Source organism: Psittacula echo (assembly GCF_963264785.1).
Source record: "Psittacula echo genome assembly, chromosome: 23".
NCBI lineage: Eukaryota > Metazoa > Chordata > Aves > Psittaciformes > Psittacidae > Psittacula > Psittacula echo.
Window position 1 is genome coordinate 4506111 of NC_137748.1, and position 25734 is coordinate 4531844.

General features: G+C 42.2%; 1 protein-coding gene across 1 annotated transcript; it reads right to left on the reverse strand.

The window, feature by feature from the left end:
• Positions 1-6712: 6712 nt before the first annotated feature.
• On the reverse strand, positions 6713-25579 carry BRCA1 (BRCA1 DNA repair associated; the record flags this gene model as incomplete). Its single annotated transcript, XM_080633284.1, has 23 exons — positions 25524-25579; positions 25017-25116; positions 24451-24504; positions 24036-24116; positions 23454-23542; positions 22313-22455; positions 21531-21639; positions 20623-20668; positions 20020-20162; positions 16269-19517; positions 15550-15635; positions 14907-15078; positions 14332-14458; positions 13980-14146; positions 13190-13515; positions 12446-12533; positions 11216-11293; positions 10986-11026; positions 10114-10197; positions 9630-9684; positions 8410-8483; positions 7854-7914; positions 6713-6816 (listed from the first exon to the last, which is right to left on the reverse strand). Exons 2-23 carry the CDS (start codon positions 25094-25096, stop codon positions 6713-6715), a joined length of 5457 nt encoding a protein of 1818 aa, XP_080489410.1. The 5' UTR covers positions 25097-25116; positions 25524-25579.
• Between the last annotated feature and the right edge of the window lie 155 nt (positions 25580-25734).

The following is a 25734-nucleotide window of genomic DNA, read 5'->3' on the forward strand; positions in this document are numbered from 1 at the left end:
TGATGGTCCTTCAAACCTAGCAGCAAGCAGTCAATTCTCTACTGCTTCCAGCTACAGTGCACCTGGCGCCAATATGCCTCGAGGTTGGAGGTTTGGAGTAGGAGGAAGGTGGAGCTGTGCAGGAGGGCCTCAAGCATCCCCATCTTCAGTTTAGGGAGCTGTTTGTGCCATGTTGGGTGCTGTGCTGGTGCAGGCACACACTGCACACTGGCACACAGTGCTGTTGAGGCCAGAGGAAACACAAGGTGTGTGTGGGTCAAGCCTCGCAGCTCAGAAGCAATGAGCTGCATGAGCACTGTTCATTACAGTGGGCTGGTGGGGCTGGCTGTTAGCTTAGGGGACGGGGTACCCTTGACTCCTGCATCGCCAATGGAGGCAATCAGGTCCCCCAGATGAATGACTCAAATCACTACCAGTAGCTCCTGGTCTAAATCACAGCCTTGAGAGCTCTTGCTCAGCTGGGAGTGCTAGATCCTGGTCTAGCTTACATGGTGTGAACTCTCAGCTCTCTCTGTGCTGCTGAATGCCAGCTCGACACGGTGCCCGTCCTGGTGCAGTGACATCTCCAGCTCACAGGCATGGGACACGAGGATGCTCCACACACATGGGCTGCCTGTGGCAGATGAGTCAGCGCAGAGAAGGGAGGAACAAAACCATGCAGATGGAAGAAGTGGAACTGACACATAAAAGACAAGTGAGGAGGACTCGAGGCCTCTAATTACTGCCTACAGAAAAATCTATGAGCAACACTGCCAGTGCAGGTGTCCTGCCTAGGAAAACATTCCATCTCCATGGGGCCGGATGAGCAGCTAGCTGGGTGGGACAGACAGCCCCTTCAGTCTGCATCATGGCAGGAAGCAGTCTGCTCCTGAGTGTGGTACCTTGGTAACCCTCTTAAAGGCCAGCTCTCTCCCAGGAGAGCTCTGCACCGGCTGCTCCTGCAGGGATGGTGCCCCATCAGGATGCCCAGAAGCCCTCAGCTTCTGAGGAAGGATGCAAGCAGCAGGACCAGTAGCGATGCTCCGCTGCAGGAGGGGTTTGGGGAGGGTGAGGTCTGACACCAGGGCTGCACCATCCTGGGCTGGGCTCATGAGGGGGTCACTCAAGCGACAGAAGCAAAACAAAGGTGCAAGAGTTGGGTCTCTCAAGTCCTGTGTGGTTTTGTGCCCTCCCTGAGTGGGGTTTACCCACCTCACTTGTGTCTCCTGTGGCCCCAGCATCACTTGGCCTTTGCCAGCTCTTGGCAGCAATCTCTGTGCTCTGGCCAAAAGCAGCCGGGAGCCATCCCCACGTTTCAGCACACTGGAGCACAGATTTCCAGGAGGAATGTGGACACGAGTCCAAGCTGTGTTGGTGAGGACACAGACACTCCTTACTGAAAGGTTAGACCCTCAGACAACCCTACCAGGCTGCTCATGCCCTTTAGATGATCCTATCCCTAGCTCAGCAACATTCTCCAGCTATCACTGAAGCAGATACTAAGCATGGGACTGGTTTCAGCAATTTTGTGCTCAGAGGATTAGAAAGAGCACGAGGAGGTGCCACAGGGAGGAAGGCAGATGCATGAGGACACAGCCTGGTGTGACACTGCAGAGCAGTGTCAGTGCTGCGGTTTGTGCCTGTGCATGGGTGGGAAGAGATGAACACAGGAACCTGGCGCTGTGCTCGGCTCTAACCAGCACCATTAACCCCTCACAGTCATGGCAAATGGATAACGTGGAAAAGAGATGCCAGGATGAGAGGCCAGGAGAAGCACAGAGGAGACACTGGGCTCTGCTTTGGTTTTCAGGGCTGAAACCCCCTATATCTAAGAAGGGACTGAGAACCACTGATCCAAGGTGAAAATGGAATGGTAAGCAAACCACTTGCCTTTGCCATGTGTTTCCCCTGACCCCGGCTGATTTCTACAACTGTCACTGAATTAATCATCTGATTTCATTTCATCAATCAGCCCATTGTAATTCATTGAAATGTATGTATGCAAACCGGCAAATGCTTCTCCCAGGAAGGGCCTCGAGGGAATGTGCTGTCAGCAGCAGCGCTCTGGGAAGCTTGTTCCATTTATATAAAGGAATAAATACAAATGCTGGTGACTTCATGGCCTGAATATTAACACAGATGATGAAACACACTTTTTCTGCAGGTACCAGCAGGCCAGGCCTTGGCTCTGGAGGCTCATAAACAGAACCTCCTCCTTGAGCCTCTTGCTGCACAAATGTATCCTTGGCTCTTGCTTTATCGCCACAGAAAGGTGGAAGGGGAGGCACAAAGGCAGATAGGAAAGATAATGATGTGCAAGACACAGCTGAAGTTTCCTCCTCCTCTTTGAGTCACCTTGTTGACATCCAGGCAGTGGAACAAGCCTGGCCTGCTGCTTTGACATCAGAACCGAGACTGAAGAGTGGCTCCTGCATGGATATGTTATGACTGACTACTAGTAGCCCTCTTTGTAGTACATGGGCTCTCCCTATGCTGCAGACTGTTGAACCAGGCTGTGTTGCTGCAGTTGCCTTTTCCTTCAGGCCCACTTAGGCACCTCTACACCATGAAATGGTCTGTGGCAGAGATGGCTCCAGCACCTCATCAGGCACCTCTGTCTCCTTTGTCCCTGGTGCTCCCAGCGGTTAGCTCTAGGTCCGGCTGCTCTGTACAGTTCATCCGGAGTTATGAGTTTCATTATAAATTTTGGATATTTCAGAGAAAGGAAAACCCTTTTAAACAGTTGGCAACCTCTTTGCCTTAGGAAAACCATCTCTCGGGGGCACATTTCTGTCCCATCACAAGAACTGAAGAGTTTCTACTTGAATTCAAGACCAAGAAGCATGTCCAGGACTTGTTGTGAGAGAAAGTTCACCTATAGCCCATAGTGCTGACATAGTTCCAGTCAGTGGCTATCCTTTCCCAGCCTTCTGCCTCCATTTACAGGATCAGTTAGAGACATCTCATGTAAAGATGTTGGTTTCCAGATTTTACCAGCTGGAAGCATGAGAAAGTGACACTGTGCCTCCCTGCACAGTGACTCCCAGCACCGTGGCTCAGCCTTGCCTTTTACAGCTGTTTCTGCCATAATCCTCTATAATTGTGGGGATCTGAAGAACCGCTCTGCAGGTCAGGTGTAAGCTCACCACGTCTTTACCTGTTCACCCGTGGAGGGCTTTCCCCACACCCAGCCCGATTCCCAGCTCCTGCTTTTCACGTACAGCAGCAGGAAACCTTGTACTTGCTCTGGTACCGTGCAGGGAAACAGCAACCCCGGAGCCTGGTTGCCAGAGTGAGCTGAAGATCAAGAAAGGGTCAGTGGTTTCTAGAGAGCTGCTGGTGGTGAGCGGCAAAACAAGGAGCTGCCGCTGTACAGCATTAGCATTGCCAGCACACACTTGCACAGATGCATGTCTGGTTGCTTGGTGAGGGTAGAGTCAGCTCAGCCTTCTCTCCCCTCCCCTGCAGCTCTCAAGAGGGGTATTATCTGCAGGACACACCACACAAAACTGCCCCCAATTCAGCGACCCTAGCAAAAATAAGATTAGGAATTAAAAGATTAATAATCCTGTGCTCAGCAGCTCTCGAGAATTGATGCTTTTCAAGCCTAAGTTGCAACAAATAGCACATCCTTTCAAATAGAGATGAACCTGCATAGAGAAGAATGAGTTGAGTCTAATGTGTGTTTGACTTGACAGCAACTGTACCAGCCTCCTCTAGTTCTGTAACCTCCTGGTAATATACTTACTATACAGCAAAGAAAGGCACATAGTGCAAGTTGCACTAAAGCATCCCTGCACAAACCCTGCACGGTCTGAACAGTGCTTTTGTAGTGTTGGAATCACCGCTGAGATTCTAAAGGAGAGATAGCAAATACCCAGAACAATACAGGGAGAGGGGGATGAAGCCCTTCAGTGCTTAGCCCCAGCTTGCAACATCTGGCCTGTGAAGCAGGTGAGCTCTTGGGCATTTTCTACCATGATGGATCATTACAGATTGTGCACAAGGTTTTTATTCATAATATCAGCAACATAAAACCAGACCCAAGATGAGACATTCCAGCAGATCCCCCAGAATAATTATAGGTACAGACTGAATATTTCTTTGATTTACCATTAGCTCTAGTAATGAGTCAGACAAGTGTTCTAATTGCATCCCTCAATAAGCTGCTTCCTTATAAGTGGCTTCAGATCTGCAAGGAAATAACTCTGTGTATGGATCCAAATGCAGAGGGAGGATTTTAAAGAGTAAACTACTTCAGCAAAAAGCTATGCAGTAGTCACTGCCACTCACCAGTGGTAGGTCAGGTACCAAAACATGCCTGACTTTGCGGAATTCAAAGGAGCACTATTTTGATGTTAAGGCACCCACATAGAAGCCACAGAATGGAGTTGTTGCAAGATACCCTTGCTGAGCAAATCCCTACCATCCCAAACCACAGGCAAGCTCTTGTCAGTCTCCTTTTGCAAGGCAGGAGCAAACAGACACCACTAGGGCTGGGATGCCTCCAGCAGCAGAGGGGTATGCTCACCGAGCAGCAACAGAGCTCAGGTTCCTTGGAAGTTGACCCTGCTCCAGGAAAGCTCCTGTTAATTTAGGAAAGCAGAGCAGTTCTAATTGCAAATACAGCACTTGCCTGATGGCAGAGCCTCAGGCAAACCTCCAACCAGCACCAGCCTATGCTTTGTTTCTTCCCTCACTTCGGGGAATAGTATAAAAGGCACATGCTGCTGACTAGGATAGTTTGTGTGCAGGCGCTTTAACTATCTGTCTAGTCCTTTCATGGTGTTTGATTCTGCTACTTGTTACCCTGAGGTAACTACTGTAAAAGGCACAGCACGGCATTCCCAGGGTAGGAAGCCTCTGAGGTGAGGTGCCATGAAGCTGCACATGAGCAAACAGGGAGGAATTGCAGCTTGACCCTCATGTATAAGATGGCATTTCCAATCCACAGAGTGGCTATGAAGCTCTCAGTGCTGGGTTTTTTACTGAAGCTGGAAGGCAGATTAGGGAAGTCAATATGGATTTGATCAAGGCCACATCAGCTCCCCTTAAACCATCTACTTCTTTGGAAACACAGCCCTCCTTTAGCTGGCTATCTGCCTGGTCAAACCCTTTCCCTTCATTCACATCTATACAAGACACAGATTACTCCAGGAATCCACAGATGATAGCTGCTTTATCAGAAACAGGGTTTCCACAGCTCCAGCCACCTCCAAGGAGGAAGGGCAATGTCCCAGGCATCATTCCAGCAACAACACAACAACCCCTCAAGCAATGTGGGCTCTAGAGATAAGAGAAGCATCACTCTGAAGAGGAAGCTGGTACAACAGCCTCAATAGTTAAGAAATATTGTCACACAGAAGCAAACAGTGAGGTATGGCAGCTGAGCAAACGCTTCCAGCACTCACACTACCAGTAGCAATGCCTCATTAAGGGAACATTTGCTTCCACTTGGCAACTGCAGGACACTTGATAACACATTCGATTCTCAGGTCAATGGAAACTACAGTTCTGATTCCAGCCCCCAAATTGTAATTTACATTTTTGGCTTCCTCCAGTCAATCCCCACTTGCAGGAGGCTGACTCCAGCTACGTTTCATATTCATCTCATTGCAGAGACAGAGTGATTCACATCACAAACTGAATAAATAAGGAAATCACTTTCCAAACTCATTTTATTTCCTTTGAGCATTCAGTATTTCTCAACAGACTTTCTGTACTTCCCAAGACAACCCAGCAGCATTCCAGCACTGAACAATTCTCTGAACTTAGCTACATTTTTCTTTAAACAACAACTTTCTGAAAACAGGTTCTCTTTCTGCTCTGTGAGGTGAATTGCTTGGCAACAGAATCAAGCAATGTATTTTCAGCCATAAGAAAGCAACTTATTTTCTTTGCAGCCTCATTTTGCAGGCAGGGGCTGTTAAGAAGTAGCTTCTTAAAGGGCTTGTTATAGGTCACTGGGATACTAAAGTGCATCTGTTTGTTATCTCTCCATTGGTGCCTCATACACTTCTCAGAAATAAGACTGACACAACAGTGGTAAAGGCTGGTGGGTTTAAGGCTTGGTTTACATTGAGAATCAAGCGCTGGTTTTCCTGTACTTGGTGATAATTTCCCTGGTTAGGGCAAGTTGTCACTTCTCTATACAAGAGGAGCTGTTTGTATAGTTTTCAACACAACTATAATCCCTGGCCCAAGATTAACCAGGCTGACGCATTAGTAATCACAAAACAGTATTCCATCATATCAGTATACACCCTTATTCAGGGGGTTTACGCAAAATGAAAAGATGGACGTTACTTGGGAGTGGAAATACGTTTTCATTCAAGCCCTGAGATCAATGTTACTCTTTTAAATGACTGTCTCCAAGATCTCCTCAGGTAAGAAACAAGAACTTACTGCAATGGTAAATAATACTTGACCATTTCTCCGAGGAGGCCACGTTCTACAGTTTCTAACTTTTCAAATCTGTTTTCCATTAATTTAAAGGACTATTTTAAAATTGGAAATGTTAATCTTTAAAGAACAGTGGCTAATTCCATCTTTATATGGTAATGTTGTTCAAGTAACTTTATTGTTAATACAAATGTAGTTATCTTACTCCGAACAAGACCATTACGTACACATAATCTCTGCATAAGTGACTTCAAAATTTCCAGTCCTTAAATAATTACCAAGCCATCAGCACTGATGAGAATTTTTGAGCCGGAAGAAATGCAGCTCAGCCTTAGGACACAAGGTAAGCATCAAACTCCTGGCACTCATAGCAAGCAACACTGTCTAGTACCCACTCGCGAGTCACCATGGCAACATTGTCCTTTTGCTGGATTGCTGTAAGACAAAGACACAAACCATAAATCTGTTATCAGCGAGTCAAAGCAAGCTGAAGGTAAACTTATTGATGTTTTTCAGATTAAGCTATTTGCTTTATCATTGACATTTTAAAGGCCTTGATAAAAAAAACCCCAAGTCTCAAACCAGTGATGTGGCACTACTCCTCCTGTAAACAACGCAGGTAATAGTGCTGCTCCAAAGAGTAGCTGTTGGGCAAATGGTGAGGCAGGAAGATGTGAACACCACAGAATAAATACCAAAAGCAAAGAGTGCAGTCCTTGCTATCTTTTCATTGAGGATTGGTGACAGAGCCTCAGGACTTGTCTGCTCCAGCATACTGAATATGTGACGAGCAACAAGCCTCATGGAGAGAAGCAACAGAAAATCACTGTAGTGCTCCCTGCCTGTGATTCATCAGTTCAGGATCTTTTTCTTTATTTTCTCATTTTTCCCACTGCCAGGGAAATAGCTGTTGGTTTTACATCACCCTCCTGGCTCCTCTCTTTTGTTGAGCTTCGCTGTAGCCTAACTAGCTCCCATTCATCCCATAACTCCCACTATCTCATGCAGAAGTCACTCTGGAATACTTGCGCTAGCAAAATCTGATGGTTTCTCTGGAGCATTTTGATTAAAAAAGTACGGAATATAATAACAAAAATAAAAAGGCAAAGCTACATTCTGCTCTGCAGCTCCTGCTCTGTAGTTTGATATTCTTTCCAGACTAAGAGAATCTTGTCCTGTCTAGGCTCCAAGGGCACGCTTCCACCTTTTAGAAACTATCTCCAATGAGAAAGGTTTCTGTAAGACTGCTGCTGAGCCAACAGCCAGGCTACCTTAAGACCTATCTATTGCTGATTCTTGAGATAATATAGCTTGTTCTTCCAGAGTTTTCCGAGACATACCTCCATCTCCAGATACAGCAGGATTTTATTTCGATTCCTCTACAAACCTCTCTGATGCTTAACTATTAAAAGGGCTGAGATGAAGAAGATAATCAATGGGTACCATAAAACAGTCCACGACAGCTGTTTTACCTCTATAATCTGTGTTTTCCATCCAAGCATCTGGCTGCACAACCACGACAGCAGTAGAATTCTAGGATTGCAAGATAGGAAAATACAAACGCTGCTGTTATCTGTGTGTCATTAAATGACTCTCACACCCGTCTGCAGAGAGTGATAACTGGGCTAACTCTGCTTCAGCACATCACTTCAGAGAGGACTTGAAGAATTGGTAGTCAAGGGAGAAAGATGCAAGTTCCTAAGAGTTGTCTGTGATTTCTGTGATTTTCTGTGACTAAGCACTGAAGACTTTTTGTGCTGGAAAGTGAGGCTCAGTGCTGGTTTCAGAGAGTGCTCTGATCAGTTTTCCTCTCCAAGTTTGCCTGTCTTCCAACACAGTGACTAGAACACCTATAACACAAGAACTGCTGCTGTGCAGTTTGCCATCACTGTGCAGCCAGTTCTCTACCATACCTGTATCTATTAGCCTTTGACAAGCCCATGAAGGCCACGTAATCTTTCAACATGTTGTGTATTATACAACTATAGACTCTTCACAACGTCAAGTGTAACATTCAGTAACACTTACTGGGGAGTGTGTGAACAGATGAAGCTGCTTCACAACAGAGGCACCACAAAGCTCCACCATCCATTCGAGATGTTCTGAAGAAAATCAGACAGCCTATTACTTCAATGTTTTCTATCACATTGAAACTGATACTATTCCCTAAGCCCTCATGTTTTTGTTCCAAGATATAAATGACCATAATTTGAAAGAAATTTAAGCCTTAGTAGAGAATAAGTCCATTCAGGTTCTAGCCTGCTGAGGAACAACTCACTCTCCTCCCTCAGTCAGGACTAAACAAAACCAAACCCCTGATGCTGCACAACAGCACATGCACAAACCAAAGAGAAAGTTACTAACAATTTATTTCTTTTTATCATAAGGATGTAAACCATGAAATTCAAATTCAAACCCAGAAGTCAGAACTGCAATTCTCTCTCATTAACAGAAGTAGTTAAAGTGTTTAATTTCACCAATCTGTTGAACTGATAGTGAAGAAGAGAAATAAGACTCTCAAGTCTAAGAGCCAGAACTGATGATCACTGCAGCAGGTGAAAGCACTGCATCCTCTGCAGTAATTACTGTAAATGTCAAGAGATGTGAGGATATTTTACCCAGTCAAAAATGAAGTTAAATGGGACAAATCAGAAAGGAACGGCTGAATAAGCTACAAAAATGGGAAGAGAGGTACGAGTATTTTTAGGTAACAAAATTCAAGCTGAAATTTTCAAGTTTAACAAAAAGCAGCTTTTGCTTTGCATAGACACTTGTGCTTTGTTGTGTGTTTCAGTTTTAATATCTGCTTCTAGAGAAGATTACACTGAGGATGTGTCAACTGCTACAAAAATGATACTTAGGTTTTGCTAGAAAAATGTTCACTAAGAAGGAGAAAAATGCTTAAACACAAGTTCAATAGCATGTAAGGCAACTGCCAGACAGCATGATATTAATGCTGCTCCTTCGCTGCTAGAAACTAGGTAAAAGGCCTGTTTTGAAATACAGTGAAATTGCCAGAGCAGTTCTCTTGAGGACAGCCAAATAGAATAGAACACCACTTTGTTCTACCTGGAGATAGAACTGGGTAAAGTCCTTTACCTCTGCCTCATGGAGGTATTTTGAAAATGTCAGAGTAAGAAGGACAAAAGCATCCAAGAAGAGGTCAAATATAAACCTCTGGTGAATGGCCACAACCCCCTTCCAAATATTTCTTATACTAAGAGTTTAATTCCACTCAACTGACACACCTGTAGTCATATCAGTGAAAGGGCCATAGCAACAGATCTCAAAGTCTTCAAAGATCTGAAAAACAAGGAACATGTTAACAGAGTACATATGGTGTCTTTAAAGGACAACACTTCACGTGCTTGTCTCATTGCACTTCTACAACTTGGTGATCAAGCTATCACTGTTTCACAAAGTAGATCTGAAGCTCTTTGTAACCTACAAAACTTCACCAGTCCCCCTGTTTCAATCCCCAAACCCTGTGCTATCCTATACCAGTGTTATAAAAAGCTAGCATTCACTCTAAGCATAGTGAGCCAGGACCTTATCTTCTCTCCTCTGCTGCTGACAGAGCTCACTTTCATCTCTAGAAATGCTGAATTTGTACAATTCTCTGTATAGAGAACAGCAGAGAAATGGGAAAAGGTTCTAGATGTTCAGTTGGCATAGCCACATATCTGTAACAGTCACAGCAGGATAGGGTTTTCATGCCCAACATGCTCATACCTTTTTAGTCAGAGACTGCCTAGCCCTCTTAGGACCTTGGTGGTTTCTCCCATTGATTACATCTCCTCTAACTTCAAAGTTCTCCTGCAATATAACAAATAAAAAGTTTGGTCTTCATTATAATTAGAATTGAATCTATGACCTATGATAACTGAAGGCTCTTCTCTTTGCTTCTGTGAGAGTATATGAGAATATGTCCCATGTTCTAGCAGTTCCAGTCAATGCTGTAGCAACTTCCCCTTTTCACCCAAGCACAGGAGGGCTTTTAATACCCCTTCCTAGGGCCTTTTGGGGGCCAAGGCTTTTCTTCTTGGCTTTCCAAAAGGGCATATGGATTTTCTACCTGAAAGTGGCATGCCTGTTCCTTAGACACATGAAATCCATCCTCTGTCACTATGACATTCTCCAAAAATAGGTACTAGAGAATGAAAATCCAAATACCACCCAGGAATACAAAAATCAGGGTCATAGCAAATAAACCATTGCTATCAGGATAGGCAGTAAATGCTGGAATGAATTGTCAGTAGTTGGGTATTCTAAAGTTTAAAAATAAACCAAAACTATGTGTGTAGCCCTGTCCCGACAGTATTTCCTTTAACAAACAATAGATCTTTTCCTCTAGGCTGTCATCCATCACTTACTAAAAAATATGCCTAACTTGTTCCAAAAAACTGTTAAGGACCCATTATACCTTCAGTAACAATGAAGACACATAGTCCAAGTGTGGCTTTTGGTCTTAGCATATGCTAAGGTTTACAAAGCCAAGTTTCCATATATTAAATATACAGACAATATCTAAGGTTACTCTAATAGATCTCTCCATGTGATAGCATTAGGCATTTGAGATTTCACTCTTAAGCTAAAATACCTACCTCATTCAATATCCTTCCTTCTTCAAAAGACTGAATTACCCCTAAAGAAAAAGATCAGAACACAGCAAGTCATTTTATGCAGCAAAATTGCTCTTCCACTGCCAACAGTCTGATTTTAAAGTATTCAGAAGAAATCCTGCAACATGAAGAGATCTTTTTCGGAACAAGTGAAGAGTACGTTTGTGGTAGAAGGGCAGAGACCATTCAGCTCCAAACCAAGTCATACTTACACTGATAACTAACCACCCATTTTCTTCCTGCAATACCCAGGAAGTACTTCAGTGTCCGTTCACACACCAGCTCCTTATCTGCAGAGCAAACAAGAGGAAGAGTTCTTTCAGCTTGCCAATAGTGAAAAAACCTCAAAACAGCTCAGGGTATTTGTACCTAAAAGCAAAAGTTTTTTGCTAAGTGCAGCAGCAGAGTATCAAAACCATCTATAGAAACATTCAGAGATTCTCGTGTCCTGATTGTACTAAACAAGGAGATGAATGGAAGCAAATCACATGCACAACTTCTGAATTCTGTTTTTGTCATTCAGCAAAGACAAAAGGCAAAACAAGCACAAATATTAGTCAAAAGAGAGAACAGCAACAGTAGGATTCAGTGCTAATGTTGGCAGGAACTTTTAGATGACTAGCCATGTAAGATCATCTTTTACTCTACCAGAACAGGCACAACTTCAAGAGGCAGTTCATCGTATTTGAATTTGTATGAAGACAGAACCATCTACCTCTCCAAAAACATAGGGTCATGGTGTATCTATGGTCGTGGTATCATACTCTTCCTGAAGAAAAGGGCAAAAATTGAGTCCATATATTTGGATTAACTGGAATTTCTGGCTCCTTTCCTATGTTGGTTTTCGAAAGCAAGAAAGGCTTATGTGACAGATTGTATCCAAATACGAGCCAGTTACAAGTGCTTCTATGAAGCAAAATACAAGCACAGCATAGAACATCCTCATACCCAGATTACGCTCAAAATATCTTGCTTTTTTAAAAAAACATTGGTTAAAAGCTATGCCTAGATGCAGCAATATAGTAACTTAATTTTCCCGATTAATGTTTTGCTTTGCTCAAGTCAACATAATGCTGTTTCAGAATACATTTGTCAAATGTACAACTGTAGTATTACACCAAGTTCCTTCCAACTTCTAATACACGGATTGAGCTCTACCAAAGAGCAAAACCCAACTTAAGTACCTTAACTAAGCACACAAATAATAGTTAGGATGAAATAGTGCTGCTTTGTTCCTATGGAAGCACAACTTCACTATCAACTACCAGCAGTTACCCACACAGCGAAGTTCCACTTCCAGTTTTCTATTTCTGTTGAAACAATACCTTCTCCTCAAGCTTACTCAGATGTACTGCTGAGCTGTCTTGCTTGTTGGTTAGCTTGGAGTTAACATTCTACACAGTGTATATATCCAGGATTAGTTCACATAGCTCCCAACAAACCTGTTTTCATTATGATGTGGGTGGTTCCTTCAGTAACATGATTAGATAAAGTGCTCTGAGTTTTTCTCACAAACTTCTGGACTACCAACTGAAAAGTAGTTAAGAAAATAAATAGTTAGCAAAACAGTTTAGAATCCCCAACTACTCCAGTTTATTGGAGTACGACATAGTAAGACAGTTAAAGTCCTAGATTTATTTGTGTTGGCACACAGAACATACATTTCTTCACAAGTCAATAACTTTGGCACCATTCAAAGGGCTAAAGTTAAGAGCTCTGGATCAGTAGTTTCTAAACCAAAAGCCATATCCTCCTGGAAATGGAGGTTTATTAATGAAAGAGGTTTATTAGCAACTCAGAATTGATTAATTACAGAAACTCTTATTTTGGATCAGAATTTGGGTAATTAAGCAGCATCTGAGAACATTCAGGGAACCAGCCACAAGCCCCCTCCCTTCCAAGCACCAAGGCTTTCTAGAAATGAAATCCTCTTCATTTGGAATAACAGGATTTTCCCATAGGCAGTCATTTAAAAAGTTCAAATTTCACTAAGTTGAATTGTGCCATTTACAGGAAGCATTCTCAGATTTTTAGGAGTGAAAAAGTTTTACCTGAGTTGCTGTATTGCTAATCTGCAGGTCCTGTAAGATTAGTTTCCATTATACTTCCCATTTTCTCTTTATGTTGAGGACTATAATAATCAGGAATGCTTAACAAGTGATCTCAAACTTCTTGAATATACTTACATGTTCACTTTGACTCAGGCCTGATGCTACAATTGACATTGCTTTCCTGTTAGTCACAACTGGACTTGTAAGATTTTCTTTCCCAGCTGCATTGTGCAGAGCAGATAGAGGAAAACACACGCTTCTCTTTGACTTGCTTTCTTGAGCACAGCTTTTATTAGCTTTCTGAGTCACTACAGAACTATTTGTTGCTTCTGCAGTTGGAGGGTTAAGCAGTCTTACAGAGGAGGAAGAGTTATTTGAACTCTTGGTCACATTTCCAGAGAGATTGGATAAGACAGATGCACTGCTTAACCTGGTCCCACATTTCTGCTCATCTGCATTTTCTAAAGGAAAAGAGAAATTACTCCTTGAAACAATTTTGTCTTCCTTTCAGTCATGGGGGAAGGCTGTTGCTCTGCCTTGAAGTTTAAATGCTGCAGTCACTTCCTCTCCTTATTTGTGTATTACTTCACCTTTGCCTCCATCATTACTTTTGCCTGATCTATAGCTGAGACACAAGACCTGTGAACTTTTAGTAGTGTATTTGTCAAGAAGTACTAATTTAAATGTGAGAATCACTCCTATTACTGTCCAAGTGTTGTCCAACCCCACCCTGATGGGCAGCTATAGTTGGGCTACAAAACAAAACCAACTAAACGAGAACTAGCATCTTTTTAAATTGGCCAGGAATATATAAATTATAATCCTTGATTTATAACAAAAAGTTGCATCTTGCTGGTATTGAAAAACTGTTACAAAGCAGGAAAAAGCAGAAATCAAAATGTATTGGATCCATCTTCAATGTTACCTGCTGCAAGCTGATGTTGACTATGTTCCTGCACCACTTCCTGCACAGGTTTTGTCTTTTCCGAAGCAGCTTTGCTCTGTAGAGCACTGTCACGCTGAAGAACTTGCTCCAAATCTGGTCTCTTTAACAAATGGTGTTTAGAAGATGGAACGAACAATTCTGGAGACCTTCAGAGAGGGAAATTGGTTTTAATAGGTTTTTTTTTGTTGTTACTCTCTTAAGCATCACAGCTGAGTTATGGCAATGGCTCAAAAATGTCAAGGTTTTTCCTCACCCCCAATTTTGTTAAACTACAAGATTAGAAATAACACCTCTCCCCCCTACGAACACAAAGGAAACCCAAACCACCTACCTTTCTTTCCCTAGCTCTTTGATTTTACTGTTGAGAGAATCACTTGGCAAGACATGTAAATCACTGGCTGAAAATCCCTTTGAATTGCTGCCCCTGTGATTTTCAAAATGGACTTCTGAGGTTGACTCTGCCCCGGAAGAAAAATAATTCTTAAATAAGCAAACTAAAAGCAACAATTCTTAGTTGTTCAGGTAAGAAGTCAAACACCCTCTAAAAATCTCTGTCCAGATTCACTTCAGAGAGGCAAGAGTCCCGAAACAGAAAGCTACACAAAGTACAAAGCCATCTGAAACAGGCTAACAACTAAATCTTATTTCATTTGTTAAAGCATCTCCGAAACGAAGATGCTCAGCTTCGTATTATGTGAAACATGTAGGATATAAAAAAGGCCAAAGGCAAATTTACACTATTTAGTGCAGCTCATGAATCCCTCAACACATTCCCATATCTCTGTTCACAAGCAGTAGAGGCATTTACTCGCTAGCTAAAGATGCCTGTAATTTGTATCAAACCATCAAGAACTCTAATCAGAACTGTTTGTGAGAAAGCTAGGAAAGGTTTTCACTGCTATTTACCTCCTTGTCTCATCTGTTCCATTCCAGGTGTTCCTTCACTGCTGGAACGTGGCAGCTCCCTATGGATAGGTAAAAATTCACAGTCCTGACTTCCATGCTGCTTCAGCACTGCCTCAAGTACAGCCATTTCTTGCTGAAGCTTCTTCAGGTTATTTTGCATTATAGTCTTCTGCTGCAAAGGATACACAATGTGGCATCATTCCTGAAAGCCCCAAAGACTGTTTAATAGGAACAAAGTATTTCATTCTTATTTCATTACTTTCTCTCTCAAAAATTCCAATACCCTCTACTAAAAACATGCCATATACACCTTCCCATGAAAGCAGCTCAGGGCTTCAGGGATCCTTTTAAAAACCTAAACCCTTCACCCTATAGGATAAAGTAGTTGACACAGCACTGGATACATTCCTAGCTCCAGCACTGACACCATGTGTAACTTCTTTTTACTCAACCAATAGAATAACCTCAACCAGACAAAAAATCCCCATCACATAACAAACCTAAAAGCAACCCATCAAACCACACAGCCACCATTCCATCCAGCCCAGGCACAGCACAGAATCCCTCTCAGTGGAGCTACATCAGGGAGAAATGTAGCTCCAACACAAAACAGTTTTCGAATTTAGTGCAAAACCTCACTTACCTGTGTAGTAAGGATTTCACCCTGAGAGAACGGGTCACACGAATCTTCTACGTTACTTGTTTCACTGTCGTACGCACATGCTTCACCTTGAAGAACATAGAAGAAAAATCTTTGTTATAAAACCCACATCAACCCAACCCAACAATTGTGGCTCTTGCCACACAGCCCCTGTAGCCAACTCTTAACTATCATGACAAAGTGACAAGTTTTGAAAACACTGGAGTTAGAATCACAGATCTAATTTAACTGAACATTTCAAAGAACATCCTGTCACACATACGGCAAAGTAAATAGAACTCCAAGTGTTTCAATAGCAACGGGAGAGTCCCAGCTACTTATAGAAGCTGCAAGGTCAAAATAAGCACTACAGAATTCTAGAGTCAATTTCAACAAACATTTAAGGAGGGGAAACAACTCTGTGGGCTTTATGGCTACCCCATTACAGGAAGAAATTGGCATTTCACACAAACATCAGTTCCAGCCAGACTCAGCCTGGTCTCCAGTGCCCACTCTATTCATTTTTGCTCTGAACAAAGAATATTGGAAGAACTTAATTTTCAGGAAATAACCCCCTGAGGGTTTTTTGGTCGATTGGTCAGGGCTGATACACTCCTTTAAAAGAGCAAGAACCACATAAACACAGAACTAAGCTCCTGTCAAACACGTAGGTGCAATGACAAGACACACACAGCTGCAGAGATAGAAACCTTGGTTTGTACCTAGGTTTGCTGCCATGCTTGCGTCTTCTTGGCGCTCATCTTTGGAGCTAGTTTTGCTTCTCTTCAGCCCTCCATTACCGCTTTGGAAAGTTTCTTTACTCTCTGTCACATTGTTCACTTGTTTAGATGTATGAGCTTGTACTGAAGGGATCTTGAGCTCTTGTGCTACTTCAACTGATTCTTCAGACGTGTTGGATTGGGAAGAAAATAAGTTGACGGAGCATCCGGACTCCTGGCTTGGGGAAACACATTCATTGCTTAGGGCAGCTTCAGGCACCTTCTGCATGTTACAGTCCTTGTGACTTCCAGTGTGAGGCAACGTGATGGGACTCACTGAAACCTCTACCACAGACGTTGCTGGTTTACTGCTTTGCAAAGGTGTGCTCACTGATTTGCCAAATATTAATGCCTGAAAACATGGTAAATCTTCATCCTCACTAGATTCTTCATCTGAAGATTGCAGTTTCTGTGCTCTTCTTCGAGGTCTTTGAATATGTTGAGATCCTGACTTAGAACTACCACTTCTAGTGTATAGTTCTTGCTCCAGAGCATTGTCACCTCTTTTTGCAAACACAGCAGATCTGTCTCTACCATGAGTTGCAGAAAAGCTGATGTTCTCTCCCATCTCATCATCAGAGCACAGTAAGCCATCAGGGGTTTCAGACAAACATGTAAAATCACTATTCCTTTTACAAGATCCTTCTGAAGCTTCTGTAAGTGAAAACTTTGGCATCCCTGTGCTGGCAGCCTGGCTTGCTCTCTCTTCATTCTCATTTACTGGTTTGCTTTCTCTTTTGCTACTTTTTTCCCCATTGACTTCACAGCTGAATTCAGCAGCCCTTTGCTGACAAGGTGCAGGACAAATCATTGAGCCAGAGTGAAAAGGTTCTATTGGTCCTTTGTCATCAACAACTTTGGCCTTTCCTGCTCGACTGTTCTCTGAATTGAAGCATGTTTCACCATCTGTGTTTATATCAGTTCTCGTATCAGCCTGATCACTTTGCCTTATATTACTTCTAACTGGATTCTGTCTCAACTTACTTTTTATTCCTGTGTCAGTTGACAATGTCTTTTCCTTCCCTTGCTCTCCTTGCAATCTGCTTTTGTCTTCAGTCCCAGCAGTGCCCATCCTTACTGGTGTCAGAGTCCCTCGATTTGCAACCTGTGAAACATCTTCCTCTTCCTCACAAACCCTACTCAAGCTTCCAGCAGTTGTTTTCTCTCCTTTTAGGTTTTCTGGTTTTAAATAGTTGCTCTGCTTATTTTCTACCTGATCAGCGCATGGTGTCTTAGAAGTTTCAGAAGCAGCATCTTCTACTGCACACACCTTCTTGGGAACGGAATGAAGGCTGAATGACAGGCGTTTTGAATGCCTGAATATATTTTGCACAAACGGTATGTCCAACTCGCTCCCTTCAGCATCCTTGGTCAACTTCAAAACATTTTCAGCCATTGGCAACTTTTCAGTTCTCAAGTCCCCTGGAACATTTGGTGTATCACATCCAGTACATGATTCAGTCATCTTTTCAGTCAGGTGGGAAGCAGTCTGCACAACAGCTGGTGAAGGAAACTGTAGGAGAAGAGGGCTACCTTGGACTTCACCTTCTTGAGAACCTGTATCAGGCACAACGGAACTACAACTTGAATGATGACAGGAAGATGTAGGATTGAAGACAGCTTTAGCAATTTCTGCAGTATTAGATGAATTCTTGAGACTAATCTGTATTTCATTTGCTTCCAGATCACTACCCTGCAGATTAGTAAGTGATTTGGAACTCGACATACCCCAGGGCTCATTCAGGTCTTCGCATGTGGAAGCGTGAACTATTGCACTTGTTTGGACTCTAAAGCTAGCTCCTTCATGATCACTGTCATACCTTCTTGCTCCCTTCATTTCAGCTCCTTTTCCTGTCTCTTTTGTCATTTCTTCAGAAAGTAACTGCAGTCTCCTGCTGCGCCTGACTTGTCTTTGCTCAGAATCAGCTTTCCTGGGTTCGTCACTGCTTGGGTAGCTATCGATCTGTGGCTCAGCTGGGTCAGCAGAATCAGAGCTTCTATCCACTACTAACTGTAGGGCACACACAGATCTAGTAGAACGCCTGCATCTTTTTGCTGCAGACTTTTTCTTGGTGCTTTTCTGGTCACAGCCACTCAGTTTCAGCTCCCCAGCACTGTGCCTGCCAGGCACCTTTCCAGTAGCTTTCTTCCTTACGGATCCCCCCGGTTCCTCAAGTTCTGCCAGTGTATTATCCTCCTGATTCTCAGAGAGCTGACTCTCATTAACGGCAGAACTTTCATCATATTTTTTCTTTTCGGCATCTCCAAGGCACCAGTTAACACTTTGAGGGGACCCATTTGCCTCTTCATCTTTTTTCCTGATGAAATCCTCAGGCTGTAGGACACGGGGAATCCTCCTTTTTCGCTTTAGTCTGTCTTTGCTTGAATGATCCAAGAACTTATCAGCAGCCACATCTTCCTTTTTTGCAGGAGGTAAAATGTCTCTGAAGATAACAGAAGGATTTGATTTCCTTTCTCTCTTGTATGTTTTTCCAAATATTTTATCTTTGATGCTATCTGCTGTTTGTTTTGATGATCGCTCATTTCCTTCCACCACTGCAATTTCCACACAATCCACCATAGGGTCAGTCTTCTCTGAAATACAGGAATCTTTATCTGATAAACATGCATCTCTTTCCCCTGAAATGTCAGCTGCTCCAGCAGAATCACCCTGGGAAGAACTGGAAGAGAGAATCTCGTTGCTTTTTGAAAACCATTCATTGACTTTCTGAATGCTTCTCTTCAGTCTCTTCTTGGAAACTGGATTCAGGGCAGCACAGTGAGGCGGCTCTGGCTGAAGCAGTTTCTCCAGAGGAAGTTCTTTCTCATGGGAAGAAACATTCTCAGGTTCATCCATTTCCACAGCTTCCACACTTTGTGCAACATCTACTTCCTTGCTTTTATCCAACCTGCTCGCTGAGCTATCTTTTAAGTCAAACTCTTTGCTTTTACTATTGCACTGAGTTTGCTCTGCATCCATTTCTTCTGTGTTCTTAAAGAAAGATGTGTCCCCACTCCTTAAGGGACTGGCATTACCTATTGTGTCACACTGCTCCGTGAGGAGGTCTCCAGCAAGAATACTGAAAGGAGAACTCTGGTATTCAGTCATAGTCACTCGGCCAGCTTGGGCACATTCAGTGATGTTCTGAGTGCTTTTCTTGCTCACGACTTCCTTTGAGGAATTACTTTCACCTGAAGATTTAGAGGTATTAGAAATTATTAAACCCTATTCTATATGCAGAGGCACAAGAACACACTTAATGGCTACTTTGTTTTAAAAGAACTCTTCTTATTTCCCTCAAACCAGAATATTATGCTGCACTTATCTCCCTCTAGAGAAAAGATGTTCATCAAACTTCTTACATGAAGGGTGTTCACCCAACTTCTTACATGAACTACCAGGCAGTATTAAAAGGCATAACATGGCTGATGGAGAACAGAGTAAGTTTTGCAATTTGATTAAGGTGCCTCCTCCCCCTCTTCTGTTCCTGTGTATATACTTAAAATATTCAGATTTTAAGTATTTAGTCTACAGGTACAGTCTTGTATTATGGTGTCACTAGCTGTAGGCATCAACAAAATTACAACAGACAAGACTGCAAGTACACATATTTAATAACATGAAATCAAAATGTTAATTTGTGGTCTTTTCTTTCAAGCTTAATCATTTTTGTCACCAAAACAATGAACACACCTATGACATTTGGTAGAATTACTTCTTCAGCACCCAGCTTGTCCTGCTGTGTATTGCAAGAATATTCATTCCCCATCTCAGCACTCTTACGTTCTTCTAACTTCTCTTGAGCTGAAATCTGAAGTGCTTCTTTGTCTTTTAACCTGTTGGGAAGGGAAATCTACTTTTATTACAGAGAAAGAAACAATAGACATAATAGAAGATGATACTTAAGCTTCCCTTTTTGCTCTCTGAAATAGTTTCTGGAAAAGCCAAGCTGCATGATTGACACTTGCCACAACTAGATCTCTTCAGAGTTTTGGGCCATTTGTTTGAAAGATCCTCTCCCCTTCCTGAAGGTAATATTGACACCCTTAAAGCATAGGACATGCTCTTCTCTTGAAGATTTAATGTCTGGGTGAGCAATAAAACATTTAGAAACCAGCTTTAAAGCATATTATATGACAAACTGCTGAGAGTCAGCCACCCATTCTGCCCTGGTGCCCCCGAAAGTTGAATATCACTTGTCAGGTTAAGAATGCTTAGTCCTGCGCTAAGAAATGAAAACATAGAAATGAGACTACATCTTTAGAAAATATGAATTCCCAAATCAGTGTTACTTACCCAGTATTGCTTGACTGCTTGAAAACTTCTTCAGATGAATCAGAACCTAAAACCAAATCAGCTGTTACTCTGGCTGAAATGATTTGGAGAAAGACTTGCCACATTCAGTGTCTAGCTTAGCTCCTTCTAGAGGTAGATGCTTGCAACTTTGATAAGACAAATCAAGTTAAATTCTACAGTCTTTTAACCTCATGATAATAATTTCTACATATAAATATCCACATGGCTCCAGCATAATATTGTTTAGAGTGACTGGTAACAGGGTTAGTTAGCTAAGAGTTAAGTTTCCAATTTCTCAATTTCTACATGAAATAGCCACTACTATTTAGAATTTTGAACTGGAAGACAGACCAATATATTCGAGTATCTGCTTTGGGTCCTCTGACAGTGACAGAAGCAATAAGGAGGAGAGAGGCGATGAACACTGGCTGTTAAAAGGAGCAATTCCTTCCCTGAAGGAACAGGGAGAGAATGAACTATGCACAGCAGTTTCTCACAGCAGTCAGCATCAGCTAGGAGAGAGAGAAAGGAAATATTCTTTCCCTAATTAGATTTCATTTTTACTTCTGGTCATTAACTAGAGCCTCAAGCACTGGTGACAAAGCTTAATATTCTTTAGACGATAATAGTTATCATTAGTTATAACAACTTTCTTCACATCTGTAAGCATCTTCTTTGGATCTTGTACACTGAGCCTACTACAGCAGCATTATTTCCTACAACAGAATAAATTATGGAAAAAGCCCTTTGATGTACCAACTTGAAATTGTCATAATTTGTCTCTTTGTCCTTATTTTGGGTGTTCGGGAGAAACAAGTGTTTATAAAGACTTAGAACCTCATCACCTTTCATTACTTTGCAGGCACTATACATAAGCCCAACTACCGTAAATCAACAACAGCTCTTACCAAATTCTATGTAAATCCCTTTTTCAGAGCCACATTTCTGGGGTTTGTTTCCTAGGGACCTCCTTTTGACCCTACTATCTGTAAGCTGTGTATCCACATTAGCTTCCTGCTGACAGGAAAATAGAAAGGAACAGTTAGTTATAACAGTAGATTGTTTCCATAAAATAAGTGGAGGTTACTTAAACTACAGAGGGTGGGGGGCTTATATACATATGAACTAAGTATTTAAATTGGCAGTTTCTATACAAAAATCCAATACATATAACTTACTGGACCAATATCAGTAACGGAATGTGTTAACAGGAACAATTAACATGTGTTTAAGAGCTGAAATCATGAAGTTATATCTTCCTTAATATTCTATTCAGCATTAAGCAGCTGAGACTAGAAACCATTGTACCAAGAAAAAACTCCTACCTGCAGCAAACACACTGGGTTGGTAAAGGCTTAAGAAGTCTTAAGACATAATCATAGTCCTACCAATGAAAAGCCTACTAATATTTAGAGCTCATTAAATATGAGTATGAAAAAGCTTTGGGTAACAGAATATTTAGTGGCAGTATTTTCTTCAAGTTCAGGTCATTTCATGTAGAAAACTTTTAAAAGCAGGTTAGGAAGACAAAAATATTTAGATGTCCTTATATGAAATAATATTCAAGTCAAAGAGTGATCTAAAAGCAAAGCAAATTCTCCTATTCCATTCATTTATGTACATGCACACATACACATTCCAAATAAAACACTATAAAATCCACAAAAAAATGGGTGAAAAAAAATAATACCAAGGTGCAGTTTTCTTGTCCATTTTCTTTAGTACTTTTCCTGTTCCTGAAGCCCTTACTTTGGATGACAGAACCCTCTTTGCATGGGAACTCGGCAGCAGTGGCTTCTGTGGATGGTTTAGGAAAGTGACGACTGTTTAAAACTGAAAAATGGCAATAAGAAAAAAAAAGCAAAAATATTTCCTTACACTGAGCATGACAACAGGTATTATATATCAATTGAACAGTCTTAAACAGAGCAGATGCAACCAGCATACATATAGCTAAAATACGACTATCAGAGAAAGAAATTCAATTGAATTGGTGGTCTGATTGTTGTTTAGGAGTCCTCTTCAAGTATTAAGTAAAATCTTGATCTTACCAAAGAATTTTGCCAAGCAGTTTTGCTTCTATGGATAATCCAGCAAGAACAGGATCTACCACTGGTCATTTTAGAATGACTGGACAAGTTGAAAAGAATCTGGAAAGTCTCTTTTTTACAGCACAATATACTGATATAGAAAAAACAAACAAAACCCCACAACCCACCACTTGCCCCAACAGCATCTTGAAAACAAGAAACCTGGAGAGGGGCTTTGGACAAGGGCCTGTAGGGACAGGACAAGGGGAATGGCTTTAACCTGCCAGAGGGGAGACTGAGATGAGCTCTTAGGCAGAAGCTCTTCCCTGTGAGGGTGCTGAGGCGCTGGCACAGGGTGCCCAGAGAAGTTGTAGCTGCCCCATCCCTGGCAGTGTTCAAGGGCAGGTTGGATGGGACTTGGAGCAAGCTGCTCTAGTAGAAGGTGTCCCTGCCCATGGCAGGAGGTTGGAAATTGGTAAGCTTTAAGGTCCCTTCAACTCAAACCATTCTAGGATCTGATGATTCTGTGATAATCAAGAGCAGGATTTTGCCACACATTTCTAAAGATTATTTGGTACACGTTCAACCATATTTCAGGAACTGAAAATAAGATTGGTCGGAGTCATCAAATGCACAGTAAAAACCCTTGACATTGTGCAAGAGATTATTGTAGAAAAATCATGGAAACTCAATGGAACATATGCTTTTACATCCAAGAAAAAAAAACTTCTGATAGTTCTTCCCATACTGAAAACTGCACAGGAAATGAGATACCCCGCAAATAATAATGAGACAACTTACATTTTACCCCAGTGTCAAGCTCAAACGCATGGATAGTTTCCAACAATCCTTCAATTAGTTGCTTAAATCTGGAATTTTCTCTCAGACTTCTGAAATAACATTACCATAGAAGTTGCTTTAAGACAAATGTATGGCAACAGTTTTCCTAGAATTATGCTGAACAAAAAAGGAGTAAAACTCCAAAGTGGAAAATGGGACAATGAGAAATTAATGTCAAGGAACAACACCACAATCCCCCAAAACAACTCTTACTGTAGGAATTAAAACTATCACAACATGAAGATGTCATAGTTTTCCTCATGTAGGTTTAGCACACAGAAACCAGTTGTAATGACTGAACACTAACACAGCCTACCCTTGACAGTGCAAACATTTGCTAAGAACAGCATCTTCACCTGCATATAAACCTGAAATCGGTCTATACTGGGGGAAGGCACAAAGAGTTACTCCTTTAGAAGGTAACAGCTACCTTAAGAAAAACCATCTTTTCTTGATTATTTCAGTCATTTTTAGGACAATGATTAACTTTTCCTTTGAGTTCAACCTTCTTATCCTCAAGCCCAATTGCAAAGATGAAGTTACCTTTTGGTAACTTCAGTCTTACACAGTGGGCACTCTGTCACACCTTTCTTCTTTCTGCTGAGAAGTTTGAACATGCAGAACCTGGGGAAAAAGAGAATAATCATGATGGTAACAAAAAGGAAGAATTTCATTTGTTTTAAACCTGGGCCTAGGCATACAGCACTTAGTAGAAACCCTTCATTATCAAGGTGAATGCCTGCATTCTTATTCTGGTGTTCTGATGTTAATCAACTGTCAATCAGTTGTGTTTGACACATATAAAACTGCAATTGTTTCTCATTCAGAATTGATTTTCCCCCTCGAACAGCTACACATTACATTATCAAACCACAAAACATATTAGCACTAAACAAATCTATTTGGAGATTTAAGAACAGATGGGCCAAGCATTGCCATTGCAAGCTTTCAATCCTACCTGCAGAATATGTGATCGCATTTTGTTGAGACTGGCTCTTTCATCACTTCCAAGCTACAAAGAGGAAATGAAGGAAAACCAGAGCACAAAGTTACATATAAACCAGGAACAACAAAAGAAGATTCAGAAACAGTCAATTGCCTGATCCTAAGAAAAAAAATCATGGTGGGGAAGAGAACCAGGAAACATTTGACAGTTTTTCATTTGAAAACCAGGCATGGTAACAAATACTGTTATTACGTGATAAACACAGATCTACCAGCTCTTCCCAATCTTTGTCTGCCACTGGCAGAAAGCCTGCATTTTCATTTTCATAAACTGCCAGTTCAGCAGGGCACGAAATTTGGTGTTAGAACACCAACACCTTTTTCAACACTGACCTCCTGTGGCAAGAGTGAAGGACAGTGCAGTTCTGGTGGGTTCAGGAGCCCACAGGACTCTTAAAATTCAATTCTCTTTATTTTCTGATAACCCATCAATCTTCCAAAGCATTTGAAAAGAAAGAGAGAGAAAAACAAAAGCCTCAAACTGTAGCAACACAGATTCAAGTTATTCTCCTGACGTACCATATTGGGCACTCCAAGTTCTTCTGCATAGCAGAAAGCACGTTTTGCACATCTCCAACAGCAATCACTGAGAAGTCCATCTTTCACAGCCGGAAAAATTCTACAGAAAAAAGTAATCAGCTTTGTTTCTGATTTGTTGCATCCCATGAACAATGTGTTGTATCTTGACTCTTCTATAACATGCTAATCAGCACTGAAAGCTTGGCTGCTCTTTTTTTGAGTGAAGCTTTACAGTATCTGTGGAGTTCTTGCTCTGAATGCTTAGTTAAAACCTATCAAGTCTCTTGCAGTCAAAGCAACAAACAGAACGAGTTCACAGATGCAGAGACACAGCAATCCCACATGAGCAGAACAGCAAAACCGCAAAGCTTTCTATGTGGAAAAGGATGCAAAGAAGGAAGCAGACATGCTCATGAAAGAACCCTGAGAACTACCGACCCTGAGCAGCACAAATAAGACCCTACCGCGAGTACCACAAGCCCTAAATACAAACAAAACCCGCTTGACCTTAACGCTGCGGCAGGACCAGGGCCGGGCCCCGCGACGAGGGCTGTCAGCAGGCGCAAACGAAGCGGCCCAGCACTTCGCTCGCCGCGCTCCGGTCTCCCGGCCCCACCGTCCCTCCGCCGCAGGGAGAGGCGGGCCCCGCCGGTGCGGCCCAGCAGGACCCTACCGAGGCCCGAGCAAACACCGGCCGCTCCCCGGAACCGCTCCACCA